Below are 26,523 nucleotides of genomic sequence, written 5' to 3' on the forward strand. Positions count from 1 at the left end.
GTTATCTACTGGTCAACTATATTTGTAGAATGAATTTGGACTCCATGCAAATTGTTGATTTGTTTTCCTGGAATTAACTGTAATAAATAAAATACACCACCAATGTTGTAATCTGTGCACCCCCAACAATATTACTCCAAAGTTTTCTTTAGGGGCATGTTGCCCGATAGATTCACAGTGCGGGGTTGCGAGTGAATAAGAAAGCAATAAAAAAAAAACAACGTGAAATAGCCTCAATTGTTTAGGCTCTAGAAATCTAAATAATTATTATTGGGAGTCTTGAGGGTTAACTTCCTCTTTCCTCTACCCCCGGAAACTGGTTTTACAGCGGGTCCGGAAGATTTTTTTCTCTGCTCCAACCAACAGCGGAAGCTTGGTCCCTTCTGGTTAAACTATCCCTTCTGGTCTACTTGTAGCTAGCTAATCAGAATATAGGAGCTAGCTAACGTTGGTTACAGTGACTGACCACCTTAGTGCAACGTTGCTAACTTTAAACGACATCAAGCTTAAGCGAAGTTGTAAACATAAGCGGAGTTGTTAGCCTTGCTGATAAAAATTGTGAATGACGCAGCTTGAATTTACGTAGCTAGAGAAAACGAATGAAAGCGATGTTGTGTTCTTTTACATTACATTACATTTACTCTCGGTTGCAACAGTTTTGCAATTTAAGGTATGTGAAAACAGTTTTACCACTGGTGTTGAGCATCCTCGGTGGAATCTTCGCATTCGTTGCTTGTGCCAGCAGGTAGGGTTGGGTTTGATTACCCACGAGTTTGTATTGAACTAATGCATCGCTCGTAATGCAATCTCATGTCTCTGTTGGTTAACCTTCGATATTCTCATTACTGCGACTAAATGTAGTTAGCTAGCCTACTGTATTCTTTAAAACCACATGTTTTATTTTAGCATATGACCACGTATGAGAAGGGAAGAATTCAGTTGAATGTTTGGATGGCTCTGCACTGAAAATGCTTGGAATTGCTGAAAAAAGGAAACGGGTTCTTCCCACCCAATTCTGCAACAGTGTCAGCTTTTGGTCCGTAGCTATATAATCAGGTTTGACAGGCAAGGGCAAGCTGTTACCCGCAAACGTTTCATGATGTGTCTCAAATTATCTCTTGAGAGGTGTGACTTCTAAACGTTAACTTTGTATTTTTAATAGTGCTACTAAACGTTCCTAAAATCACTTGAAAAGTTACTGAAATCACTTATAATAATTTGTGTGAGGCGATCTTTGGCTTGCGTTTAACAGCTGGCAATTCGTACTGATCTTGTCGATTTTGAATGAACTTACGATAGGGATATGAGAAATATGTTCCTTCTAAAGTAAGTAATTATAAATAATAATTCTCAAAGAACGCAAGAGAAAAGTGTAATTTAGTCTCACTATGTCGTAGTGTCATTAGCCGCGCTGATAAGATAAGGTTTATATATGAATAAGCAACGAATTAACATCTAGAAGTAACATTTTATGATGGCGATAATGTTTTTATTAACCCTCCTGTTGTGTTCCAGTCGAATTTGACCGATAAAATAATTCTCTCAGAAATGTCGTTAATTTTATCTGATTCGGTTAATTTCTTAAGATTGCATGACTTTGTCAACACAAAATTAAATGTGAACAGTCATTATATACAAAACCTGCACCATCCCCATGACACTCCGTCCTTCTAGTCATAATTAATTACAACACATATCACTGGATATATAATATGAATTAATTAAGCTAGACTGCCTGTAGCGTAGTGGTTAAGGTAAATGACTGGGACACGCAAGGTCGGTGATTCTAATCCCGGTGTAGCCATAATAACATCCGCACAGCCATTGGGCCCTTGAGCAAGGCCCTTAACCCTGCATTGCTCCATGGGAGGATTGTCTCCTGCTTTGTCTAATCAACTGTACGTTGCTCTGGATAAGAGCGTCTGCCAAATGCCAATAATGTAATATTATATAATGTAATTAATCAGTGTTTGAAGAACTAACCAAAAATAGCAGCACCTGGTGGAGTGGTCCAAATTTAAGGTCAATCACATAGAGACCCTGACTGAACCAGTAACTTCACCATGGAGGAGCCTCACTAGAACAATGACAAGCACAAACATATGAAAACTGAATGTTCCGAGGAGAGGCGAATATGCAGAAATGCGACCCCACCTCATAAAACACTCACCCCTGATTCAAAAACAATAATTGGCTGGGTTTTCTAGTGGCCTACCATCAGTCCCTAAGGATCTAAATTTATATGACACTCATCTCTCAACCTGCAGTCAGGGCCGTTGCCTCACACCCATTACATTATCTGAGTTCAGGTAGAATATCTTGATGCATATGAAAACGTCAGCTAATAATAAAAAATAGTAATACATATAGTGAATTACAGTTATGTGATGATGCTCCTGAGAAATCAATACTGATTGCAAAGTCATTTAAGGCACCATAACAAAAATATTAAAATAATTTAAATAAAACATGACATGCCAAAGAAGGTGTATTGCTAGGTGGTGTTGCGGGACCACAATGTGATATCACAAACCGTATATATAGTTTGGCAATAATTATATACACGGTTGGATGATTTAGTTAGTAATTTTATTATATTAATAAGCTCCCACCAGTCATGATGAATTCAATATTTTTTAAGAATACAACTTTAGTAAGGTATACCTTTCGAGTCTTCGTAAAACGCTAAGCGACACGGTTATTGGTAAACGCAGCCAAGCTCATTTTAAGATAGCATACCAAATCAAGTGTGGTAATACAATAATACTTGAAGTTACTGGCACCAGCGCCACCAATGTAAAAAGTTAGTCTAAAGCCCTATCAGTCTACCATTAACATGCTTTTTGAGGGCAATGTGTTTGAATGCAATTGCTATTATATGTGGATAAAGTGGATATTATATGAGGGGTTCTCATCACAGTCAAACTTGTCTGGAAAGCCCAGTTTTGGTAAAGGTATAACAGCCATAGAAAAGTGAAAAACTATTTTTCTTATAAACTAACAAGAAGTATGTAATTAAAATTATTTAAAAAGAGTGAGTAAAGTGTATGTAGCTTTAGCTTTCTATAACTGTATGTTGTATATTATTCAACTTTTGCTAAATTATATATCATTCCTATTGCATGATTCATTTATTTCTGAAATGACTGCCCTACCAGGAGATCAACAATGGAGTCACTGAGTGCTGAAAATACCAAGTTCTCCCTGGACCTGTTTAAGAAGATAAGTGAGAGTAAGAAAACGGACAACATCTTCTACTCTCCACTCAGCATCTCCTCAGCTCTGGCCATGGTGTACATGGGCGCCCGGGGGAACACAGCTACACAGATAGCTGAGGTGAGTTCACCCGGGGATAGTGCCACTCTCAGACGTCCCAGCACAACACAACTGCATTAATAAGCTACAGAGGGATCATCCATTGAGAAGATTTACTGAATGTTGTTATAGCCAGGGCTTGTTACTGACCGGACACAAAGTGAGGTGGGCGGATCAAAAGTGAAATTAAGATTTATTTTTGGTAAAAAGAGATTCACCCACAAACTCTATTGAAGGAGAATAAGGAGACAAAGGCTTTTAAAATGGCATGTGCTCCTACCAGCACTGGAGTGGTGTAACAAATGTGTTATTCTTGTATCTTATGCAATAAAACATTTTCTTTTGAACCCTATCCAGTCTGCCCCCTCGTGGTTGAGTTGTCGACGTATCAAATGGTTGTAGTGTTTATATTTATATTAAAAATACTGTGTCATCGGATGGTGCAGTGGGTAGCACTGCCGCCTCACAGCAAGGAGGTCCTGGGTTCGAATCCCCGTCGGCCGGGGCCTCTCTGTGCGGAGTTTGCATGTTCTCCCCGTGTCTGCGTGGGTTTCCTCCGGGTACTCCGGTTTCCTCCCACAGTCCAAAGACATGCATGTTAGGCTGATTGGAGAGTTTAAATTGCCCGTAGGTATGAGTGTATGAGTGTGTGAGTGAATGGTGTGTGTGCCCTGTGATGGACTGGCGACCCGTCCAGGGTGTATTCCTGCCTTTCGCCCAATGTATGCTGGGATAGGCTCCAGCCCCCCTGCGACCCTGTTCAGGATAAGCAGGTTCAGATAATGGATGGATGGATGGAATACTGTGTCATACTAAAACCACAAAACGGCGATGGCAGATTGTTAAAAAGACGGTCCACTAGCTACAACAGAAGTTTAGATTTTTATCAGCCTCTTTTTTGCAAATCAGGGCAATAAAATTCAGCGCCCCCCCTTCCCATGCTCACTGTTTACAACCCACACCTCGCCACAGACAATAAAAGCCTTATACTAACAATCTTTGATACCGTTTCTCTACGTCAGAAAATCATGTTCCAATATGTTTGGTAGAACATGTTCATTATGTTTGGTAGAAATATAAGTTTGTTTTTTGCAAATTATTCAATACAGACATATTTATGGACCAAATATGGTTATGAAGCAATGACTGTTTTCTGACTAGTTTATTTTTTTATCCATTCAACCATTTTCGAGAACTATATTTTTTCTGGGAATATACCTAAGCAAATGCTATCTTGAACTACTTCTTCTGGTTGTGTTAATGCATTGCTGAGTCATTTCAGTACCTCCTTACATAGGCTGGTTTGGTCATGGATCAGAATCTTTCCATAGCATGCAAATCCTGCATATCTGTCATTAATCAACTTAGAGGTTGACTTTGCACAACCTCTAAGTTGTGCAAAAAAACCCAGAGGACCGAGGTTCGATTCCCGGTCCTGCCAAAAGCCAAGTTTGGCCGGCTCACGCGGAGTGGCATAATTGGCTCGCTGCTCCAGAGGGAGGGACTTGGCAGGGTTCGCTGATCGCCACACAATAAGCACCTCGGATGCCTCGGAATCACGGTTATGATTGTGAGACGAGACGGCTTGAAGAATGCGTGTCGTTCTCCCTCGGGCCGCCTAGGGACGGGTGTGGATGGTGTATCTAACACTAACTCTAATTGGAGTAGAAGGGGAACAATTGGCTACCAAATTGGGAGAAAAGGGAAAAATCTGAAATAAATTAATATTAAAAAAAACAAAACTTAGAGGTTGATTAATGGAGAGGTGAAATACACTTTATTGATCCCACACATGGAAATGTAATTGTCGAATTTGTCAGGAGAATGATGACAATGGAAGCTGTTTTGTTGCCTGTGAAACCACAGATAATACAGAAGTACATGCACTAGGGGCTCTATTTTCCAGCCAGCATCTGGCGTGTTTTGAGCTGGTGTGCTGTCGATTTAATATTTTCCAATGATCCCAATGCCTCTGGTAATTTTGGGACTCACCACTCAGGGTGTGTCAGTGAAGTGGAAGCAGCTCATTGCCATTGTGGTGCCAGGTTTAACCCCTTCCCCGCCAATTATTTTGGAAAAAAACTGTCACTGTCAAAAAAATTTATATAGTATTTTTTATGCTGATTATGAAAAATAACTTGTATTTCATTTTTTTCCCCATTTTTGTGGTTGAAATTTTATTTAGATGTTTAGACGTGTTCGTGACTGAAAAAAACACATCCGGTAAAAACATACTGTATATACTCGTCTCCGCCGGGGAAGGGGTTAAGGTGCAAGTCGCAGCTCAGTCTATGGCGTACTGCAAATTTGCTAATGATCAGCCTGCTCAAAACCGTTTTCTAATATTTGGGAACCCTTTTATTGATGAAGCCAAATAAGATTCATAATTTCTTTTACAATCAAAGGATTCTCTCCTGCTTAGTCTAATCAACTGTACGTCGATAAGAGTGGCTGCCAAATGCCATTAATGTAATGTAATGTAATGTAATGTAATGCTCCTCAGGTCAGACAATCAGTCTGAGGATTTTAATCCCTGTACCTAACACAGCGGTCAGGGTACCGTTGGCTATGACATGGAGGTCCGTGTGACCCTCCAAGGATATCCCTCCCCAGACCATCACTGAACCACTGCCAAACCGGTCATGTTGGATGATGGCAGCATAACGTTCACCATGGCGTCTCTAGACTCTTTCACGCGCTCAGTGTGAACCTGCTCTCATCAGTGAAGAGAACAGGGCGCCAATGGCAGACCTGCCATTTCTGGTGATCTCTCACAAATGCCAATCAAGCTGCACGGTGCTGGGCTGTGAGCACAATTGTCTGTGGCCACCACATGCAAAACCATGACCTTTTTGGGGGTTGTCTTGCTTTGGCATCTCCATTGCACCTGTTGTCACTCATTTGCACCAAAGCAGGTGAAACTGATTCACAATCACTTCCAAAATGGCCAGATTGACATCCATGAAGTTTAACTGACTTAATTTTTTTGAGCAGTGTATTACACAGAACACGGGTGGTACATTGCTGGGTGTAGGCGACATTGGTGGTTGTCTTGCAGTCCATCTCAGGGGGACGCCAAACAAAGTAAAGAAAGTAGAATAAAAATCCAAGTGAATGCACTCACAAATTCCCTTCTGCATTCCCACGATCACAGCAGCAACCACCCCCATCCCCAGTCTGCAGTCTTCACAGCTGAGAGGGACACACCAACATGGTTGCATACATTTTAAGATAAATGTGGCAGTAGTGCATTGACAAGCTCATTTGCTCCATTGACAAGACTAATAGTGAACTTTAAATATTCATGTTCATGATACAGTAAAGATACTTGCCAGTAAAGATAGTTCCTTCCATTTCTCTTCGATATGACTGGTTTAAATTCTTATGTCCAGTTATTTGCTATTTTATACACCTTCTAAATCTATGAGATTGAACTAAAATATTATTGAGCTGGAAGTCAAAGTCAGCTGCGTGCTAGACTGCATGTTGCAACACAGTCATAAGGGGAGTCTTCCAACATGCTAAAAATCTGGTTATGAAATGGGTGTGTTCAGGGTTGGGCCGCTCTTGTCCTGTGCAATAATTGTGCAATAATTTTTACACAGTACTATTTGAGATACAGTCCCCTCCAAAAGCATTAAAATAGCAAGGCCAATTCATTCAATGTGCAATACGGTGAATACATTTGGGGTTGAGATGAACAGGAAGACAAGATTCCAGGATTTCAGCTTTTATTTCCTGGTATTTACACCTAGATCTCTTAAACTACTTAGAACATAGCACCTTTGGTATCAGTCTGCCCATTTTTTAGGTGAGCAAAAGTATTGGAGTATTTAAGTAAATGAAAATAAATAACACTTAATATTTGGTAGCATATCCCTTGCTTGCAATAACTGCGTCAAGCCTGCGACCCATTGACAACACCAAACTGTTTCATCATTCTTTTGTGATGCTTTTCCAGGTTTTTTCTGCAGCCTGTTTCAGTTGTTGTTTGTTTCGGGTGGTTTTTCCCTTCAATCTCCTCTTGAGAAGATAAAATGAATGAAGGCCTATGTTGTGTTGGCAGTGTGTTTTGGGTCAATGTCTTTCTGCATGATAAAGAAGACTACTGAATTCATCTTGCTGCTACCATCATGAGCAGAAGCAGTCATGCAAGCCTAAGCCATGACACTTTCTCCACCATGCTTCAAAGATGGGCTTGTATGTTTTGGATCATAGCATATCCCTTCTTTCTCCACACTTTGGGCTTTCCATCATTTTGGTAGATCTTGGTCTCATCAGTCCATAAAACTTTGTTCCAGAACTTTTGTGGCTCATTTCTGTACTTCTTTGCTAATTGTAATCTCGCCTTCCGATTCTTACTAGCGATGAATTGTTTGCATCTTGTAGTATAGCCTTTATATTGCTGCTCTCTAGATCTTCTCCAAACAGTTGATTAAGATACCTTCACCCCTGCCCTGTGGAGATTGTGATGTCACTGGCTGATGTTTTGGGGGTTTTCTTCACAGTTCCCAATGATTTCCCCTCTTGTCTAAGCTCCAAAATGGCTTTTCTCCCAAAGACAGCTCTCTGGTATTCATGTTGGTTTATCTTTTCAAACACAAATGCAGTCTTCACAGGCAAAACCCAAGACTAAAACCAAGAGTAGACATTCAGAACTATTTATTGTTTAACCCATCAATCTAACAGGACACATCTGGGCAACAACACCTGTTTCACATGTAAAGTCACATGTTCCAATACTTTTACTCACTTAAGAATTGGGTGGTCTGATACAAAAGGTGATATGTCCGAAGTTGTTTTACAAATCTTTATAAAAATACCAGTTAATAAAAACTGAAATCGGATCTGATACAAAAGGTGATATGTCCTAAGTTGTTTTACAAATCTTTATAAAAATACCAGTTAATAAAAGCTGAAATCAGATCTGTCATCTCATATACATCTTTTGACCTCAAACTCAGTTGTATTCAGTGTATAGCAAAAACAAAGATATTCAACATGCTGTTTCAATACTTTTGGAGGGGACTTTACATGTACAGTCAGAGCTTGCTCCAAGAGAGCTATTAAATATTAATTCATTCATTCATTATCCTATCCCGCTTATCCTGAACAGGGTCGCAGGGGGGCTGGAGCCTATCCCAGCATACATTGGGCGAAAGGCAGGAATACACCCTGGACAGGTCGCCAGTCCATCGCAGGGCTGGGGACACACATCATTCACTCACACCTACGGGCAGTTTAGTGCTACCCACTGCACTATCCTTGCCGCCTCAGTTGTTAAATATGCCGTGCTTACACACTTTCTCAAATATATTAACCTTTATTTGACTAGGAAGTCACATTGAGATTAAAACCTCTTTTACAAATGAGACCAAGCCAAGACAGGGTCAAATAGCAACAAAAAATTATAGAATCGCAATCACCAGTACAATCCATTATAATGTAGGTATGTACAATTCCAAGTGCAAATGTTAAATGTTCTCTATTGCCAAGTCTTTCCACTCTGGTCAATCCACACTGAAATTAAAAGTTTAAGAGTATGTTGACGCAAGGCTTGATGTGATGTTCACAGGATTATAGCCACACTGTCGTTTGATTTTCCGTGTCCACTAAAGATGTCTACGTGCACGTCATCACAGTGTTAAAATGTTGATGATGCTGTAGGTGCTTCGCTTTAGAAAAGAGAAGAAACATGAAGCTCCTGGACTGCAACAACAAGAAGTAAAAAGACAGCTTCCACCAGAGGTGCTGAAGGTGAGAAAACATGTAACTGCAGCTGAATTTACTAACCACAAGGATGGGATGTCTGTAAGTTGTGTTAACAATGGGTTTTGGGTGGGTGAGTGGTGAGCTACATTATTGCTGAGGTAATTTTGCTTTTCCAATTTGCAGAGTTTGTCTTTGCCCTTCACTGTACTTATACTTTTGTATACTTTGTATTGGACATTTAAATACATTAGAAAATGTGTTTAGAAATATTGATTTAAAGACATTAGGTTTTTAAATGTAAATCTCAAGTTACTTGTAGACAAAAACCCGAAAGTCTTGTAGATCTTATTTACATTTTTTGATGAATAGGACAAAAAAGATAGGACAATTTATCTTGTCAGGTAAAAGTTAGCTTGAAACAAGCTCTTTCAGATTATATATATTTTTTCGTTATTATAGAAAGTGCTAATGGGATCATAAAAATGATTCATTAATCAGAATAAATTGAAGCATGATATGCCTTGCTTGCATTTATGTAAGGAAATGTGTGTCACAAAGTGCTTGTCTGTGCCTGTCTTCAGTCTCCCCTTCATGAAGCTGATGATGGCATTCATGCTGGATTCAACAAACTGATGTCTGAGCTCAACAAAGAGGGTGCCCCGTATGCTCTGAGCCTGGCAAATCGCCTGTATGGGGAGCAGTCTTACGAGTTTGTGGAGGTAATGTTTTGTTGATGAATAGCACAGATTTGACAATACATTCGCTAATTCATGCACATACTTGTAAAGGAATGTTTGCACAGTGGACAAAAGACGAAATCTGTTTTGTAAGCCTCCAGCCTGTACTCACTGATGCTGACCAAATGGATCATACTTTTAAGATTTGGATTTATTTATTTTATATTCCTCAGTTGAAGGAGGCGAGCATTTAGTGAAAAAATATTGCAACTATTGTAATGCAGCACTAGGGCTGAAAAGAGTGTGCAGGTAGAGCTCCATATCCACTCACTGAGCACTTTATTAGGAACATTTTTACTTTATTACATCTGTTAAAATGATCTAATCAGCCAATTGTGTGGCAGCAGTGCAATGCATACAGTCATGTAGATACGGGTCAGGAGCCTCAGTTAATGTTCACATCAAGCATCAGAATGGGGAAAAAATGTTATCTAAGTGACTTTGAACGGGGAATGATAGTTGGTGGCAGACAGCTTGGTTTGAGTATTTCAGGAACTGCTGGGATTTTCACAGACACTAGTCTGTTTGCAAAGAATGGTGCAAAAAACGAAAAAGAATCCAATGAGTTGCATTTCTGCAGACAGAAACACCTTGTTAATGAGAGACGTCAGAGGAGAATGACCAGACTGGTCAAAGCTGAAAGGAAGGTGACAGTAATGCAAATACCCACACATTACAACAGTGGTATGCAGAAGAGCATGTCTGAACACACAATGCATCCTGACTGGATAGGATAGGCTATAGCAGTAGAAGTCTAAAAAATGAGTCTAATAAAGTGCTTGGTGAGTGTATATGCATTTAAGGAACAAAAATGAATGGCTACAGCAGTTTTGCCCCATTTACTTCTTGCACATGTATTTCAAACACCCATGATACCTTCTGTAAATTAGAAAGCTTTGGAGTAACGTGTATTTCTTCACTTTGAAGGAGGTAGGCTTCTGACTGCAATAGGTTTCAAGTCTTTATGATGAGCTAAAACACTATGCTAACATGGAAACTGAGCCAGTGAATGAACAAAAATGAAAATCTAATTGAACATCTCGCCTGGGTAAGTCTGGGTAAGTCGGAAAAAAGGTATATTTCCCAAAAAGTGGGTGACATGGCTCAGGCAGTAAGAGCAGTCGGAGGGTTGCCGGTTCGATCCCCCGCCTGGGCTGTGTCGAAGTGTCCCTGAGCAAGACACCTAACCCCCAAATGCCCCTGACGAGCTGGTCGGTGCCTTGCATGGCAGCCAATCGCGGTCGGTGTGTGAATGGGTGAATGCGAAGCATCAATTGTACAGCGCTTTGGATAAAGGTGCTATATAAATGCCAACCATTTACAAAATGTGTGTGGTGAATTCCTGTAACTTTTTTTTTCATTGTAAATACATCTATTGGTTTTTTTCAATGATCTGTGAACTCATTTTTGCATCTTAATCTGTTGTAGTCCCTTTTTCCAGATGGACAAAGTGATCACTTTTCTTTCTCTTTCTTATAATGCATGTTTTCTGCATGTGTGTATATGGCAATATAACATTCAAAGGGTCCGCTGTTTGTCCACACAGAAACATGCAAACATAAGGTTGGGTTGTTATGTATCATATTTTTGACTGTGCCATAGGCCCAGTATGCTTTTTTATACATTCTTCATTTTTACCAGATTGTAAAATTTAATTCTGTGCCCCTACCCTGGACCACACCTTCCAGATTGCTTTTAGCACAATGTAATCTGTACTCCTTGAACTTCATATAGCCTTCAGTGACTCCACTGTGCAGTTGGAGGAATGAACAAAAAGACCTTCAACTTGACATGATGATTTCAGTCATTGAAAATTAACACATAATTCATGACACAATAACTGGTGTGTTCTTGCTTTGAATCCCCATTTAATTTTGTACTGTAGCATGCAGCATTTTACTTAAAAAAGTAAAAATAACTTATTTTCTCCCAAACATGGATAGAAACTTCATATAACCCATTGGAAACAATCAATATTTTTTAGTGAAAGCCAGACACAAGAAACAGCTTAGCATTCGCTGTCTTTGTAAATCTGTAGAGATACATTCAGGACACAAAGAAGTTCTATCAGGCAGAGCTGGAGACTGTTGACTTCAAATCAAAAGCAGAGGTTGAAAGGGTGAAGATTAACACCTGGGTGGAGAAGCAGACTCAAGGTAACCGCCGTTACAGACACATCTACAGGTTCAGGAGACTTGAGCAGATCCTCTGTCGTACATATTCAACTGAAATGATCAAGAAGTGGACAGCTTGCTGTTATTGGTTTGCATTATTTGGCATCTGATAAATGATTATAATTGTGAATTCTTTACAGCAGTGCTTTTTAAACTGTGACTTGAAACTGAAAATTGGCTGCAAAGTGGGTCCTGGAATGGGTCTATAGTCCACTAGACTGTGCTAGTACATTGGAAAGCCTGAAAGGCACAAAACCTCTAATTTGGTTCCTGATATTAAAACATTGAAGAAGCAGTGCCTTACAGCAACAATCAATCATTGTATGAACGATGTACCGGAGTGAAATATCTTCAGAATTGCGTGCCATGTAGTTTATGTTGTGTAATACTCTAAACATTGACTTGAATTGAAAAAGATAGACACTATCACATCGTGCATATTTCATGAAGTAATATTTCTTTAATTCTTACGATACAGGATATTTGGCACCTGATGCCTTTCTTTGTTGTTAAAGGATTTATGTTCTGCATTTTGCATTGTAGATGTTGAATTTTCTGTTTGTGCATGTTTCACACCTCTTAAAGATGAATCGCATCTGCATTATTCAAGACATACTGCATTATATCTGTATCTGGATATCTTAATTAATGTACTTGTGTGACACCATCCCATCTATATATCTTCACTTTATTGTGCTTTCTTGTAGATAAAATCAAGAACCTGCTGTCGAAAGGGACTGTTAACAGTATGACCAGTCTGGTGTTGGTGAATGCTATCTATTTTAAGGCTGATTGGGACAATAAATTCAAAGGGAGTGACACACATAGATGGCAATTCAAATTGAATAAGGTAACATGCTTACTTAGTTTCCAGATTACTCTGTGACTCCTAAATAATTATGAACTGTTGCCAACACTGACGCTGGAAAGGTTTTTATCCTCTGTGCTGTTCAGTCTCACTTTTGTAATTTCTTGACATCATTTTGCTAATGACAGGACTCCAGGGCATAATTGCTCTCCTCTTTAGTGTTGCAGTTAGGTCACTGGTCCAACTTTGTGTTGAAGTGAAATGTTGAATGATAAATTCTGCTTTATTTTCCTGTGTTCAATCTTAGAAAAGTATCTTTTGCAGTGGTATCCGAATGTTTGGGCACCCCTAGTGAAATTGTATGTTTTGTATAATTTCTCTAAATTAAAGGAGGTTTTAAAAACCCCTGTCAGGTACCCACTTACAGTAAGCACAACATACTTCTGTTATAGCGTTAGTATATCACCACTTTAATATTGTACATGGATTGAAACATATATTTGAATGATCTGTCACATCTTTAATTTTCAGAATGAAATTAAGCCAGTTCAGATGATGGAACAGACAGGTAACTTTGGTTTGGCATTCATTCCGGAGGTCGATTGTCAGATTCTAGAGATGCCTTACATTGGTAAAGAGCTGAGCATGCTCATTATTCTGCCAAGTGAGATTGAGGATGACTCCACAGGGCTTGAGAGGGTAAGACAGAATTTGGGGTACAATAATTTAATGGCTTTGTCAACTATAATACTGCCTCCAAGGCAATCGAGACAACACCTACTGGGTTCAAACTTGGCAGAGTATCGTATATATATATGAAATAGTTGCCTAACTTTTGAGAATCCCACACTTGCAATTTTATTTTTTCCTACAGTTGGAAAGGGACCTCACATACAAGAAATTAATTCAGTGGACACAGCCTGACATGATGAAGAGTGTTGAGGTAAATGTGGCTCTGCCCAAGTTTAAGATGGAAGAGACCTATGACCTGAGAGGTATTCTGGTCAGTATGGGGATGGAGGATGCCTTCGATGAGTCAAAAAGCGACTTAACTGGCATTTCTTCCAGCACTAACCTAGTGGTGTCCAAAGTGGTGCACAAGGCCTTTGTGGAGGTGAACGAGGAGGGCACAGAGGCTGCTGCTGCCACTGGTGTCTCCATGAGGTTACTATGTGGCAGGATATACCAAAATCGTTTCACCGCAGACCATCCCTTCCTGTTCTTCATCAGACACAACCCCAGTCAGAGCATCCTCTTCTATGGCCGGTTCTGCTCCCCTTGAAGTCTTAAACTCTGCAGTTTCCAGTTATAAGCAGGAGTCTAAAGAATGACTGTCTGCATGTTAAATGGCTCTACAATGCTGTTTGCCTTAAAATAATATTTCATTGTTATCTGCTTCTCAGAGCTTCGACAATCCTGCTGCAGTGGTTTTTTTTTCATTCCTGTCCATTGTATCCTCTTTGAAGATTAATACTGGCTTAAGACCATTGCTTCCTTTCTGTTCATTATATTTTACTCAACACTGAAATATCAAAAAACAAGAAGCAGTAACCAAGATCACATTAATCATTTGTGAAAATAAAAGTGCAAAAAAGTTACTCTGTTGGTTGCTTTTTTCACTTCGCTGCTCAGTCATTGCATCAGAGAAGTACATTTCATGCACTGCCGGTACATGCAGAATGCTGGTGCCCAGTCAATCAAATATTTTTTTGTGTGACAATTATTCCAAGAAAAACGTCTCCATATCTGGGGCCTCATTTATAAACGTTGCGTAGGCACAAAAGAATGCGTACGCCACTTTCTAAGCATTTATAAAAAACGAACTTGACGGGAAAATGTGCGGTTCTCCACGGAAACTCTGACCCATGCGTACGCACATTAACTGGAGAAATTAGAAACTGTGCCTTTAATGCTCGTGACGTAAGACCAGGAAAACGGGAAGTGAAACAGGATGTAAAAAGGTATAAAGATTTGCCGGGAGTTGTGGCTGGGTATGGCTGCTGTAAGGACGTGCTGTAAGGACTGTGTACCTAACACAGCGGTCAGGGTACCGTTGGCTATGACATGGAGGTCCGTGTGACCCTCCAAGGATATGCCTACCCCACTGCCAAACCGGTCATGCTGGATGATGTTACGGGCAGCATAACGTTCACCATGGCATCTACAGACTCTTTCATGCGCTCAGCGTGAACCGGCTCTCATCTGTGAAGAGAACAGGGCGCCAATGACTTTGGCATCTCCATTGCACCTGTTGTCACTTTCATTTGCACCAAAGCAGGTGAAACTGATTCACAATCACTTGTGCTTCCTAAATGAACAGATTGATATTGATGAAGTTTAACTGACTTGGTGTTACACTGTGATGATTAAGTGTTCCCATAATTTTTTTGAGCAGTGTATTACACAGGACACGGCTGGGACATTGGCTGGGTGTAGGCTGCATTGGCGGTTGTCTTGCAGTCCATCTCAGGGGGACGCCAAACAAAGTAAAGAAAGTAAAATAAAAATCCAAGTGGATGCACTCACAAATTCCCTTCTGCATTCCCACGACCACAGCAGCAACCACCCCCATCCCCAGTCTGCAATCTTCACAGCTGAGAGGGACACACCAACATGGCTGCATACATTTTAAGATAAACGTGGCAGTAGTGCATTGACAAGCTCATTTGCTCCATTGACAAGACTGACAGTGAATTTTAAATATTGTTCATGTTCACGATACAGTAAAAATACTTGCCAGTAAAGATAGTTGCTTCCATTTCTCTTTGATATGACTGGTTTATATTCTTATATCAAGTTATTTGTTATTTTTTATCTTCCAACAGGCAAAAAATCTGGTTATGAAATGGGTGTGTTCAGGGTTGGGCTGCTCTTGTCCTGTGCAATAATTGTGCAATAATTTTTACACAGTACTATTTGAGATACAGTCCCCTCCAAAAGAATTGAAATAGCAAGGCCAATTCATTTGTTTGTGCAATACTGTGAATACATTTGGGGTTGAGATGAACAGGAAGACAAGACTTCAGGATTTCAGCTTTTTTTTTCCTGGTATTTACACCTAGATGTGTTAAACTGCTGAGAACATAGCACCTTTGGCATCAGACTGCCCATTTTTTAGGTGAGCAGAAGTATTGGATTGGAGTATTTAAATAAATGAAAATAAATAACACTTAATATTTGGTAGCATATCCCTTGCTTGCAATAACTGCATCAAGCCTTGACCTCACCAAACTGTTGCATCAGTATTTGACAGGCTTTTAATGCAGCCTGTTTCAGTTGTTTGTTTCGGGTGGTTTTTCCCTTCAATCTCCTCTTCAGAAGATAAAATGAATGAAGGCCTATGTTGTGTTGGCAGTGTCTTTTGGGTCATTGTCTTTCTACATGATAAAGAAGACTACTGAATTCATCCTGCTGCAACCATCATGAGTTCCATCATCTATAAAGATGAGTGAGCTCACTCCAGAAGCAGCCATGTCAGCCTAAGCCATGACACTTTCTTCACCATGCTTCAAAGATGGGCTTGTATGTTTTGGATCATGAGCAGATCCCTTCTTTCTCCACACTTTGGGCTTTCCATCATTTTGGTAGATCTTGGTCTCATCAGTTCATAAAACTTTGTTCCAGAACTTTTGTGGCTCATTTCTGTACTTCTTTGCTAATTGTAATGTCGCCTACCGATTCTTACTACCGATGAATTGTTTGCATCTTGCAGTATAGCAGTATATCTTGCAGTATAGTATTGCTGCTCTCTAGATCTTCTCCAAACAGTTGATTAAGATACCTTCACCCCTGCCCTGTGGAGATTTGATGTCACTCACTGATGTTTTGGGGTTTTTCTTCACAGCTCTCACAATGTTTCTTTCAACTGCTGCTGTTTTCCTTGATCAACCTATTTGATGATAAGCCCATTGATTTTTTTATTTTTCAGGACAGTTGTGCATGCTATCCCCAATGATTTCCCCTCTTAAAAGCTGAAACTCGGATATGTCATCTCATGTACATCTTTTGACCTCAAACTCAATTGTCTTCAGTGTATAGCAAAAACAAAGGAATTGAACATGCTGTTCCAATACTTTTTGAGGGGACTGTACATGTACAGTCGGAGCTTGCTCCAAGAGAGCTTTTAAATATGCCAGATTTATACAGTTTCTCAAATATATTAACCTTTATTTGACTAGGAAGTCACATTGAGATTAAAACCTCTTTTACAAATGAGACCAAGCCAAGGCAGGGTCAAATAGCAACATAAAATTATAGAATCGCAATCACCAGTACAATACAGTACTATCCATAATAATGTAGGTATATGAACACATCCGTGTTCCAAATGTTAAATGTTCTCTTTTGCCAAGTTTTTTCCCCTATGAATATGGTCAATCCAGAGTGAAATAAAAAGTTTGTTAAGAGTATGTTGACACAAGGCTTGATATGATGTTCACAGGATTATAGCCACACTGTCGTTTGATTTTCAGTGTCTACTAAAGATGTCTACGTGCTTGTCATCACAGTGTTAAAATGTTGATGATGCTATAGGTGCTTCACTTTAGAAAAGAGAAGAAACGTGAAGCTCCTGGACTGCAACAACAAGAAGTAAAAAGACAGCTTCCACCAGGGGTGCTGAAGGTCAGAAAACATGTAACTGCAGCTGAATTCACTAACCACAAGGGATGTCTGTAAATTGTGTTAACAATGGGTTTTGGGTGAGCTACATTATCGCCAAGGTAATTTTGCTTTTCTAATTTGCAGAGTTTGTCTTTGCCATTCACTGTACTTATACTTTTGTATATTTTTTATTGGACATTTAAATACATTAGAAAATGTGTTTGGAAATATTAATTTAAAGACATTAGGTTTTTAAATATAAATCTCAAGTTACTTGTAGACAAAAAACCCAAAGTCTTTTTTTAAATGTATTAATCAGTATCTTTCCTTTTTTATCATTCTGCCTTCCTTTTCTTCCTTTGGCTTGTTGAAGTTACCAGGTTTAAGTGTCCTTAATTCAAAGGACCATTTAGTATTCTGTGTAGATCTTATTTCTATTTTTTGATGAATAGGACAATAAAGATAGGACAATTTATCTTGTCAGGAAAAAGTTAGCTTGAAACAAGCTCTTTCAGATTATATATATTTTTTGTTATAATAGAAAGTTCTAATGGGATCATCAAAATGATTCATTAATCTGGGACAGCCCACCAAGAGAACATCCAATGTTGCAATGGGTTAAGCCTTCTGACAATTTAAGAGGCAGAGTCTAAATACTCTAAATAGTCTAAATCATCGAGCCGTGCCTATAACCATGCATACGTTTGTACAACACTGCAGTATGTTGCATACAGAATGCTAACAGAACACTGGAAATTATATAGCTCGCATGCACCATTACAAGATTTATAATTCAGTTATTTACTTGAAAAAATATACATTTATTCGGGGTGAATATCTGCATAAATCCAGAAAATCCAATTCAAGAATTGATCAAAAACAAAAAGATCAAAACATAACAAATTATACACTTCATTGGGAGTGCAGGTTCACTGTTCTAAAGACAAGTGACACAACAGGTGACAGACAAAGTGGGGGAGGAAAGACAACAAGCAAGAAGACAACAGTGGAAAGCTATGAGGGAATGACCCATAAGCCAGTCTTTGCCAAAAAATGCCCCCCTTATGAAGTTTTAATGCCCAGGGAATAAAACAAGAGAAGAAATTGATTCTAATCATTATTTTTAAATTTGCTTAAGCATTTTTCCATTTGGAACACCTTCTTCCAAAATATAAGCCAATTTATTTCCCCTAGGTTGTAAATACCTCTCTGGTCTTAAACGTCTTCCCCAGCAGTGACAGATGAGGCTGGCCACTGTTAGGCCAGTAAACTTTAAGGGTTAATTTTTGTCATTGACTGGTTTATCTGGGGTCTAGGGAATATTCTAATATATATACTTTGTGTTAGTGGGAGAAACCACACAAACATACAATTAGATTTAGGTACACACATGCCTCAGTTAATCTAACTGGCACCCAAGTAAGTATGTTAGTTTTCCTAACATTTCCTAAATGGCATGCAAAGACATGCAGTATACCATATTATAATAATATAAATCCTCTGCATTCACAGTGGTGCAGCTAGAGCACGCAAAGCGAAACAGAGGAAACCAATATGGTGCACCAAGATGCACTATACGTTTGGCCTATGCCTATATATAATTACATTTATCCAATAGGAAAAATGATAATCGGGGATTTCATCCTGTTTTACTACAGATGTATCCCCACTAGGGCAAAGCCTATGTGACCTCTATTATAGGGTATATTATTGGTAGATTTAATTTTACACATGTCTATAACAAATATTTCACAAACTATCGCCTATGTATTTAATTATGATGATGTTACTGATACAGGTAGCACAGGCCAGAGGACTCAGTTTCCAGCAGCTCAGAAAGACAGAAATTCTGTGAGGCGACACCCGACACCAGCCTCAGAGGTCTCGCATATGCCCCACATGCAGCTGATTCCCCAACCTTGTAGCAGCGCATCAGAGGGGTGGAGACTTGTATCTGCTGTGGCACCCAGCGGCCCTGTGACGTAACATCAGGCCCATTACACAGAGGTTTAGTGACCACTGGTACAGGCCTCCCAAACTCTGCTTCTTGGGCTGGAACTTAAAACCTAGGCTATGCTCCTGACTCAGCAGTCAGTCGCAACTTACAATCATATACTTAAATAAGATGAAGAAGCTTGCCAACTTTAACAGAGCTCAAACTTCCTCCACAATTAATATTATATATATGTGCATGTTGTCATATTGCACATCTATGGACAGCCATCAAAAATACTACTTATACTTTCAACTGCGACATGCTTGTTTCTAAAACCGTTCCTACTGTAGCCTATTTGCTGTTTAAGCTAATAGTCACAGTAACACAGCACAGTTACACAAACATGCATACCAGCATTTCTCTCTCTCTGCCCTCTACAATGATCGCGCTACGTACCCTGAGGGGTAGTAACCTGAAAATATGGCTGGTTTCTACGGTCCCAGTCCTGTCCGGGATATGTCGATTCCCTAAACAGTATCCATGCAGCAAAATAACACAACTCTCCCTAACATTACTGATAGAAAGTAACCATGCTACTCACCACACCAAGGATCGCAAAACCAGATGGAAGGAAAACCACACACCCGGGGTAACGGGTATCCTGCCGGGTTGCACAACACCACCAGAAGGAGCAAACTTCAGACACCTCATCCCTTGTAAGCCTCGAATCTTACACGGATGAAAGCAGATCACGTCGGCAGACGAATCTTGCATGAATGGAATTGGATCACGTCGGGGTCACCAACTGTAAAACCCCACGCTAACCCAACGACGGAATTTAGCGAGGGCTGAAGGTATCAGTGTGCTCGTCCTTCTGGTATTGCTGAAAGAATACTAATAGGGTTAAAAATGAGTGGCCCCTATGCAGACAGTCTAGATCAGCCAATAAACAAACCACGATACAAAGGCAGTAGTACCACTCTGCCTTCCGCTCTTTACTGGTCCGGGCTGACCCAGAATCTCCACAATAGGGCCAATAGATTCACCTTCGTTTATCTGACTCCATTTTAGAATAATAATTTAGATTAGTTATCCACATTTAGTGGATGTCTTATTTATAATTTTGACTTGATCGCTATAGGAATCCTGTACTGAGAAGAACTCGCTGAACAATCCTCTGCTGGTACCACCGCATGTCACATCGCGCGATATGTGCACGTCTCAAGAACTGACTAGCTATCTGTAGTCATCACAGAGGTCGCAGGAATAGCTACTCTCGGGTATATCTGTTTACAGCCTAGGGACCCAAGCAGACCAACATAGCTACGGCTGTGCTCTACCATGCGGAGGCGAGGGATTTACCAACATAGGTCTACGGGTGCTATATGCCGTGATACAGTAAGTGGAAATAATCATCCTCCCTAGACCAGTTTGAGGGGGTAAACCACGCATTCCCTGTGTAACATTTAGTGTCAGTAAGGAAAACCAAACAGATCCAAGTTTTAACAATTTTATTTTACCAGACAGGTTACATAGGTAATTACACACTAGTTTCAAATAAAAAAACATTACAATGGAAACCAAATTACAGAGTCTTAAAAGTCATACCTGGTTATAAAAGCTACATACGGGAGTCTGGCTACAGACACCCTGTACGTAGAAATTACGTGCACGGAGTGCACGGGAGGCTGATTGCATTCTCCCAGATTGCTTAGTTCACTGTCCTTAAATCCAAAATCTGGCCTTTGATGTTAACCCTAAAAATGGGTCACCCATCTGTAATTTGGAGCCACGCCTCCCCAGGAAACGCAGGGTGGTTGAGGCACATGGCTTTCACTGGGGCAGAGCTCCACACAGTTTCTCCTGTTTGGTTATGATGTCCAGGGTTTGCTGTTGCAGAAATAAAACCATTGCACCAGTCGCACTGAAACAATCAGAATAATACCAAACATGAATATTATCTAAACTGACTTTGTCATGAAACATCCAATGCTGTACACATCATTTAGTACTGAGTAAAGAGGGAGAGAGCAAAGAAGGGGGGTTCAGGAGAAGGTCAGGGCCTAACAGGCCGTGCCCTCTGAAACCTTCCCGTGCCGTAAAGGATGTTGCCCCGTCGTAACGAGTTTTACGGCTGGAGGCCTGAGTCTTCCCCCACAGGCTCCTGCCCGTATGGGTGGGGAGATAGTGGGGGTTAATGGTGCATGCTCCTGGCTTAGATTACTTTACAGCCACATATTCCACAATACCAGAGGAAGCCAGCAAGCTGACCAGCCCTGAGTGATAATGCCAGATTTCCAGCCTTACAGTCTCTTCCATTTACAATGCCTTGGTACATAAATCTGCTTCATGTTTATACATAGAGAAATTATGGGACAGGGAACTGTCCGCATTTAATCAAGATCTAGACTGGGATAATATCTGGCTTAACCTATCTCAAAGCTCCAAAAATTTTGCCCACCAGCTAATCCGCTACAAAACTATCCACAGAGCATATGCAATTTCTTTTAGAAGGTTTCAAATGAAACGAGCTTCTAACTACATATGTAATATATGTAACATCCTACCAGGCACATTTGTGCACATGGACGTCTGTGGACGTGTGTAGTGAATGAACTATCAAAACTGCTGGGTGTCTATATCCAAAAAACACCACACCTCTGCCTCTTAAATGATGACTCTGACCTAGAACATACTGTAACCCAAAGGAAAATGCTGATGGCAGGTTTCACAGCTTCCAAAAAGTTATTTTACAACTATGGATCAACCCTCATATACCACCTAGGACATTTTGGAAGAGCTACTTGGTGGATGTTGTGAACATGGAATATCACACTGCTAGATTAATAGGACAAAAAAAAAAAAGAAGAAGCTTAAAACGAGCTCTTTCGGATTGTCATTATAAGAAATACGTGTTAAGACAGACTTTTAGGAGCTTCAGTTGATGTTCACATCAACCATCAGAATGAGGATAAAATGTGATCTAAGTGACATTGAACGTGGGATGATTGTTGGTGGCAGACAGGGTGGGTTGAGTATCTCAAACTGCTGATCTCCACGAAAATTCCTGTGAGCAGCAGTTCTGCAGACAGAAACGGAGAGTGGCCAGACTGGTCAAAGCTGACAGGAAGGTGACAGTAATGCAAATAACCACACATTACAACAGTGGTATGCAGAAGAGCATCTCTGGACACAACACATCATAACTCTTAAGTGAATAGGCTAAAGCAGTCTAAAAAAAAGTCTAAAATACCTAATAAAGTGCTCAGTGTGTGTATATGCATTTAAGGAACAAAAATGAATAGCTACAGCAGTTTTGCACTATTTTCTTCCTGCATGTGTATTTCAAATACCGATGATACCTTGTGTAAATAAGACAGCATTGGAGTTGCTGTGAGGTGTAAGGTTCACTTTGAAGGAGGTTGGCTCCTGACTCCAATAGGCTTTAAGTCTTTATGCTAAGCGAAAACATTGTGCTAACATGTAAACTGAGCCAGTGAATAAACAAAAATGAAAATGTAATCGAACATCTCGTCTAAATATAGAAAAAGGGATATTTCCCAAAATGTTGGTTTATTCCTTTAAAAAAATTTTCATTGTGAATTATCAACAAACAAAATGATCCGTTTTCTTTCTCTTTCTCATAATGAATGTTCACGCATTTGTGTACATGGCAATGCGACTCACATTTAAAGGGTAAGCTGTTTTTCCATACAGAAACATGCAAACAGTTGGAGCAATTAACAAAAAGACCTTAAACTTGCCATGATATTTTCAGTCATTGAATATGAGCACATAATTCATGATACAGGCGGCACGGATGGTGCAGTGGGTAGCACTGCCGCCTCACAGCAAGGAGGTCCTGGGTTCGAATCCCCGTCGGCCAGGGCCTCTCTGTGCGGAGTTTGCATGTTCTCCCCGTGTTTGTGTGGGTTTCCTCCGGGTACTCTGGTTTCCTCCCACAGTCCAAAGACATGCAGGTTAGGCTGATTGGAGAGTCTAAATTGCCCATAGATATGAGTGTGTGAGTGAATGGTGTGTGTGCCCTGCGATGGACTGGCGACCTGTCCAGGGTGTATTCCTGCCTTTCACCCAATGTATGCTGGGATAGGCTCCAGCCCCCCTGCGACCCTGTTCAGGATAAGTGGGTTAGGATAATGAATGAATGAATGAATGAATGAATTCATGATACAGTGACTGGTTTGCTCCTGCTTTGAATCCCCATTATATTTTCTACTGTATGTTTATTGTAATTCAATAGATTTTCTCCCAATCATTAATATGAACTTGATATAATCCTTTGGAAATAATCAATCATTTTTTGGTGAAAGCCAGACACAAGAAACAGCTAAGCATTCACTGTTTTTGTAAATCTGTAGGAATACATTCAGGACACAAAAAAGTTCTATCAGGCAGAGCTGTTGACTTCAAATCAAAAGCAGAGGATGAAAGGGTGACGATTAACAGCTGGGTGGAGAAGCAGACTCAAGGTAACTGCAGTTTCAGACACATCTACAGGTTCAGGGGACTTTCATTTGAAGTTTGCAGAGGCTCTGTCCTACGTATTCCACTGAAATAATCAAGAAGTGGACAGCTGCTTGCTGTTACCGGTTTCCATTGTTTGGCCTCTGATAAATGAATATAATTGTGAATGCTTTACAGCAGTGCTTTTTAAACTGTGACTTGTAACTGAAAATTGTTCGCAGGAGTGCAGGCTGCAAAGTGGGTCCTGGAATGAGTCTATAGTCCACTAGACTGTGCTAGTACATTGGAAGGCCTGAAAGGCACAAAACCTCTAATTTGGGTCCTGATATTAAAACATTGAAGCCTTACAGCAACAATCAATCATTGTATGAACGATGTACTGGAGTGAAATATCTTCAGACTTGCGTGCCATGTAGTTTATGTTGTCTAATACTCTAAACATTGACTTGAATTGAAAAAGATAGATGCTATCACATCGTGCATATTTCATGAAGTAATATTTCTTTCATCCTTACGATACAGGATATTTGGCACCTGATGCCTTTCTTTGTTGTTAAAAGATTTATGTTCTGCATTTTGCATTGAATTTTCTGTTTGTGCATGTTTCACACCTCTTAAAGATGAATCACATCTGCATTATTCAAGACATACTGCATTATACCTGTAGCTGGATATCTTAATTAATGTACTTGTGTGACACCATCCCATCTATATATCTCCGCTTTATTGTGCTTTCTTGTTGATAAAATCAAGAACCTGCTGTCGAAAGGGGCTGTTAACAGTATGACCAGTCTGGTGTTGGTGAATGCTATCTATTTTAAGGCTGATTGGGACAAGAAATTCAAAGGGAGAGACACACATGAACGGCAATTCAAATTAAATAAGGTAACATGCTTACTCAGTTTCCAGATTAATTATGAACTGTTGCCGACACTGACACGGGAAAGGTTTTTGTCCTCTGTGCTGTTCAGTCACACTTTTGTAATTTCTTGACATCAGTTTGCTAAAGATGGGATTCCAGAGCATAATTGCTCTCCTCCTTAGTGTTGCAGTTAGGTCAATGATCCAACTTTGTGTTGAAGTGAAATGTTTTCTCCATAACAGTTGAATGATAAATTCTGCTTTATTTTCCTGTGTTCAATTCTAGAAATGTATCTTTTGCAGTGGTATGCAAAAGTTTGGACACACTAATTGTATGTTTTGTATAATTTGTTTAAATTAAAGGAGGTTTTAAAAACCCCTGCCGGGTACCCACTTACAGTAAGCACAACATATTTCTGTAATAGCGTGAGTATATCACAGCTTTAATATTGTACATGGATTGAAACATATATTTGAATGATCTTTAACGTCTTCAATTTTCAGAATGAAAGTAAGCCAGTACAGATGATGGAACAGACAGGCAACTTTGATTTGGCGTTCATTCCGGAGGTCAATTGTCAGATTCTGGAGATGCCTTACATTGGTAAAGAGCTGAGCATGCTCATTATTCTGCCCAGAGAGATTGAGGATGACTCCACAGGGCTTGAGAGGGTAAGACTGAATTTGGGGTACAATAATTGAATGGCTTTGTCAACTATAATATTGCCTCCAAGGCAATCAAGACAATACCTACTGGGGTCAAACTTGGCAGAGTATGGTATATGCCAAAGAGTTGCCTAACCTTTGAGAATCCCACACTTGCAATTTTCTTTTCTTTTTTCCTACAGTTGGAAAGGGAGCTCACGTACGAGAAATTAATTCAGTGGACACAGCCTGACATGATGAAGAGTCTTGAGGTAAATGTGGCGCTGCCCAAGTTCAAGATGGAAGAGAACTATGACCTGGAAGGAATTCTGGTCAGTATGGGCATGAAGGATGCCTTCGATGTGTCCAAAAGCGACTTCTCTGGCATGTCTCCCAGCAATGACCTGGTGGTTTCCAAAGTGGTGCACAAGGCCTTTGTGGAGGTGAACGAGGAGGGCACAGAGGCTGCTGCCGTCACTGCTGTCACCATGATTCTTCACTGTGGCTATACCAAAATCGTTTCATCGCAAACCATCCTTTCCTGTTCTTCATCAGACACAACCCCACTCAGAGCATCCTCTTCTATGGCCAGTTCTGCTCCCCTTAAACTGCAGTTTCCAGTTATATGCAGGAGTCTAAAGAATGACTGTCTGCGTGTTAAATAGCTCTGCAATGATGTTTTCCTTAAAATAATATTTCATTGTTATCTGCTTCTCAGAGCTTAGACAATCCTGCTGCAGTGCATTTTTTTCATTCCTGTCCATTGTATCCTCTTTGAAGATTAATACTGGCTTAAGACCAAAGATGGTTTCTGTTCTGTTCATTATATTTTACTCAACACTGAAATGGCAAAAAACAAGAAGCAGTAACCAAGATCACATTTTTTATTTGTGAAAATAAAAGTGCAAAAGTCTACTCTGTTGCTTGCTTTTTTCACTTCGCTGCTCAGTCATTGCATCAGAGAAGTACATTTCATGCACTGCTGGTACATGCAGAATGCTGGTGCCCAGTCAATCAAATATTTTTTTGTGTGACAATTATTCCAAGAAAAAAGTCTCCATATCTGGTCATCAAATCATCTCATCTGCAGTCAAAAAATAAGTTCAATGGGGCAAACACGAATGACTGATTTCCATACTGGCAGTTTTCCAAGTTTAGTGCATGTACAGATCGTACTGTACACTTTGTGATGTGGGTGTGCCTGGCTAAGAAGTACTCCTTGTGAAGTTGCAGCTTCACTCATTGTCT

The 26,523-nt window shown here is 40.0% G+C and overlaps 1 protein-coding gene and 1 pseudogene across 1 annotated transcript; both read left to right on the forward strand.

Annotated features, from left to right (window-relative positions):
* The first annotated feature begins 324 nt into the window (after window positions 1-324).
* Window positions 325-14,344, forward strand: LOC133126217 (leukocyte elastase inhibitor-like). Its single transcript, XM_061238184.1, has 8 exons — window positions 325-745; window positions 3,159-3,336; window positions 8,983-9,072; window positions 9,609-9,746; window positions 11,803-11,920; window positions 12,646-12,788; window positions 13,278-13,445; window positions 13,621-14,344. Exons 1-8 carry the CDS (start codon window positions 600-602, stop codon window positions 14,026-14,028), a joined length of 1,389 nt encoding a protein of 462 aa, XP_061094168.1. The 5' UTR covers window positions 325-599; the 3' UTR covers window positions 14,029-14,344.
* A 9,325-nt stretch (window positions 14,345-23,669) lies between these two features.
* Window positions 23,670-26,191, forward strand: LOC133127315 (serpin B6-like; annotated as a pseudogene).
* The last annotated feature ends 332 nt before the right edge of the window (window positions 26,192-26,523 follow it).

The sequence above is a fragment of the Conger conger genome, chromosome 4 (assembly GCF_963514075.1).
Source record: "Conger conger chromosome 4, fConCon1.1, whole genome shotgun sequence".
NCBI classification, from domain to species: Eukaryota; Metazoa; Chordata; class Actinopteri; order Anguilliformes; family Congridae; genus Conger; species Conger conger.

Excerpts from the sequence above, each read along its gene's own strand:
- LOC133126217 (XM_061238184.1), top strand. The coding sequence starts at position 600 with ATGAAAGCGATGTTGTGTTCTTTTACATTACATTACATTTACTCTCGG. Across the intron at positions 9,073-9,608 it reads TTCCACCAGAGGTGCTGAAG|TCTCCCCTTCATGAAGCTGA; the intron begins GTGAGAAAACAT and ends GCCTGTCTTCAG. Across the intron at positions 13,446-13,620 it reads ACTCCACAGGGCTTGAGAGG|TTGGAAAGGGACCTCACATA; the intron begins GTAAGACAGAAT and ends TTTTTCCTACAG.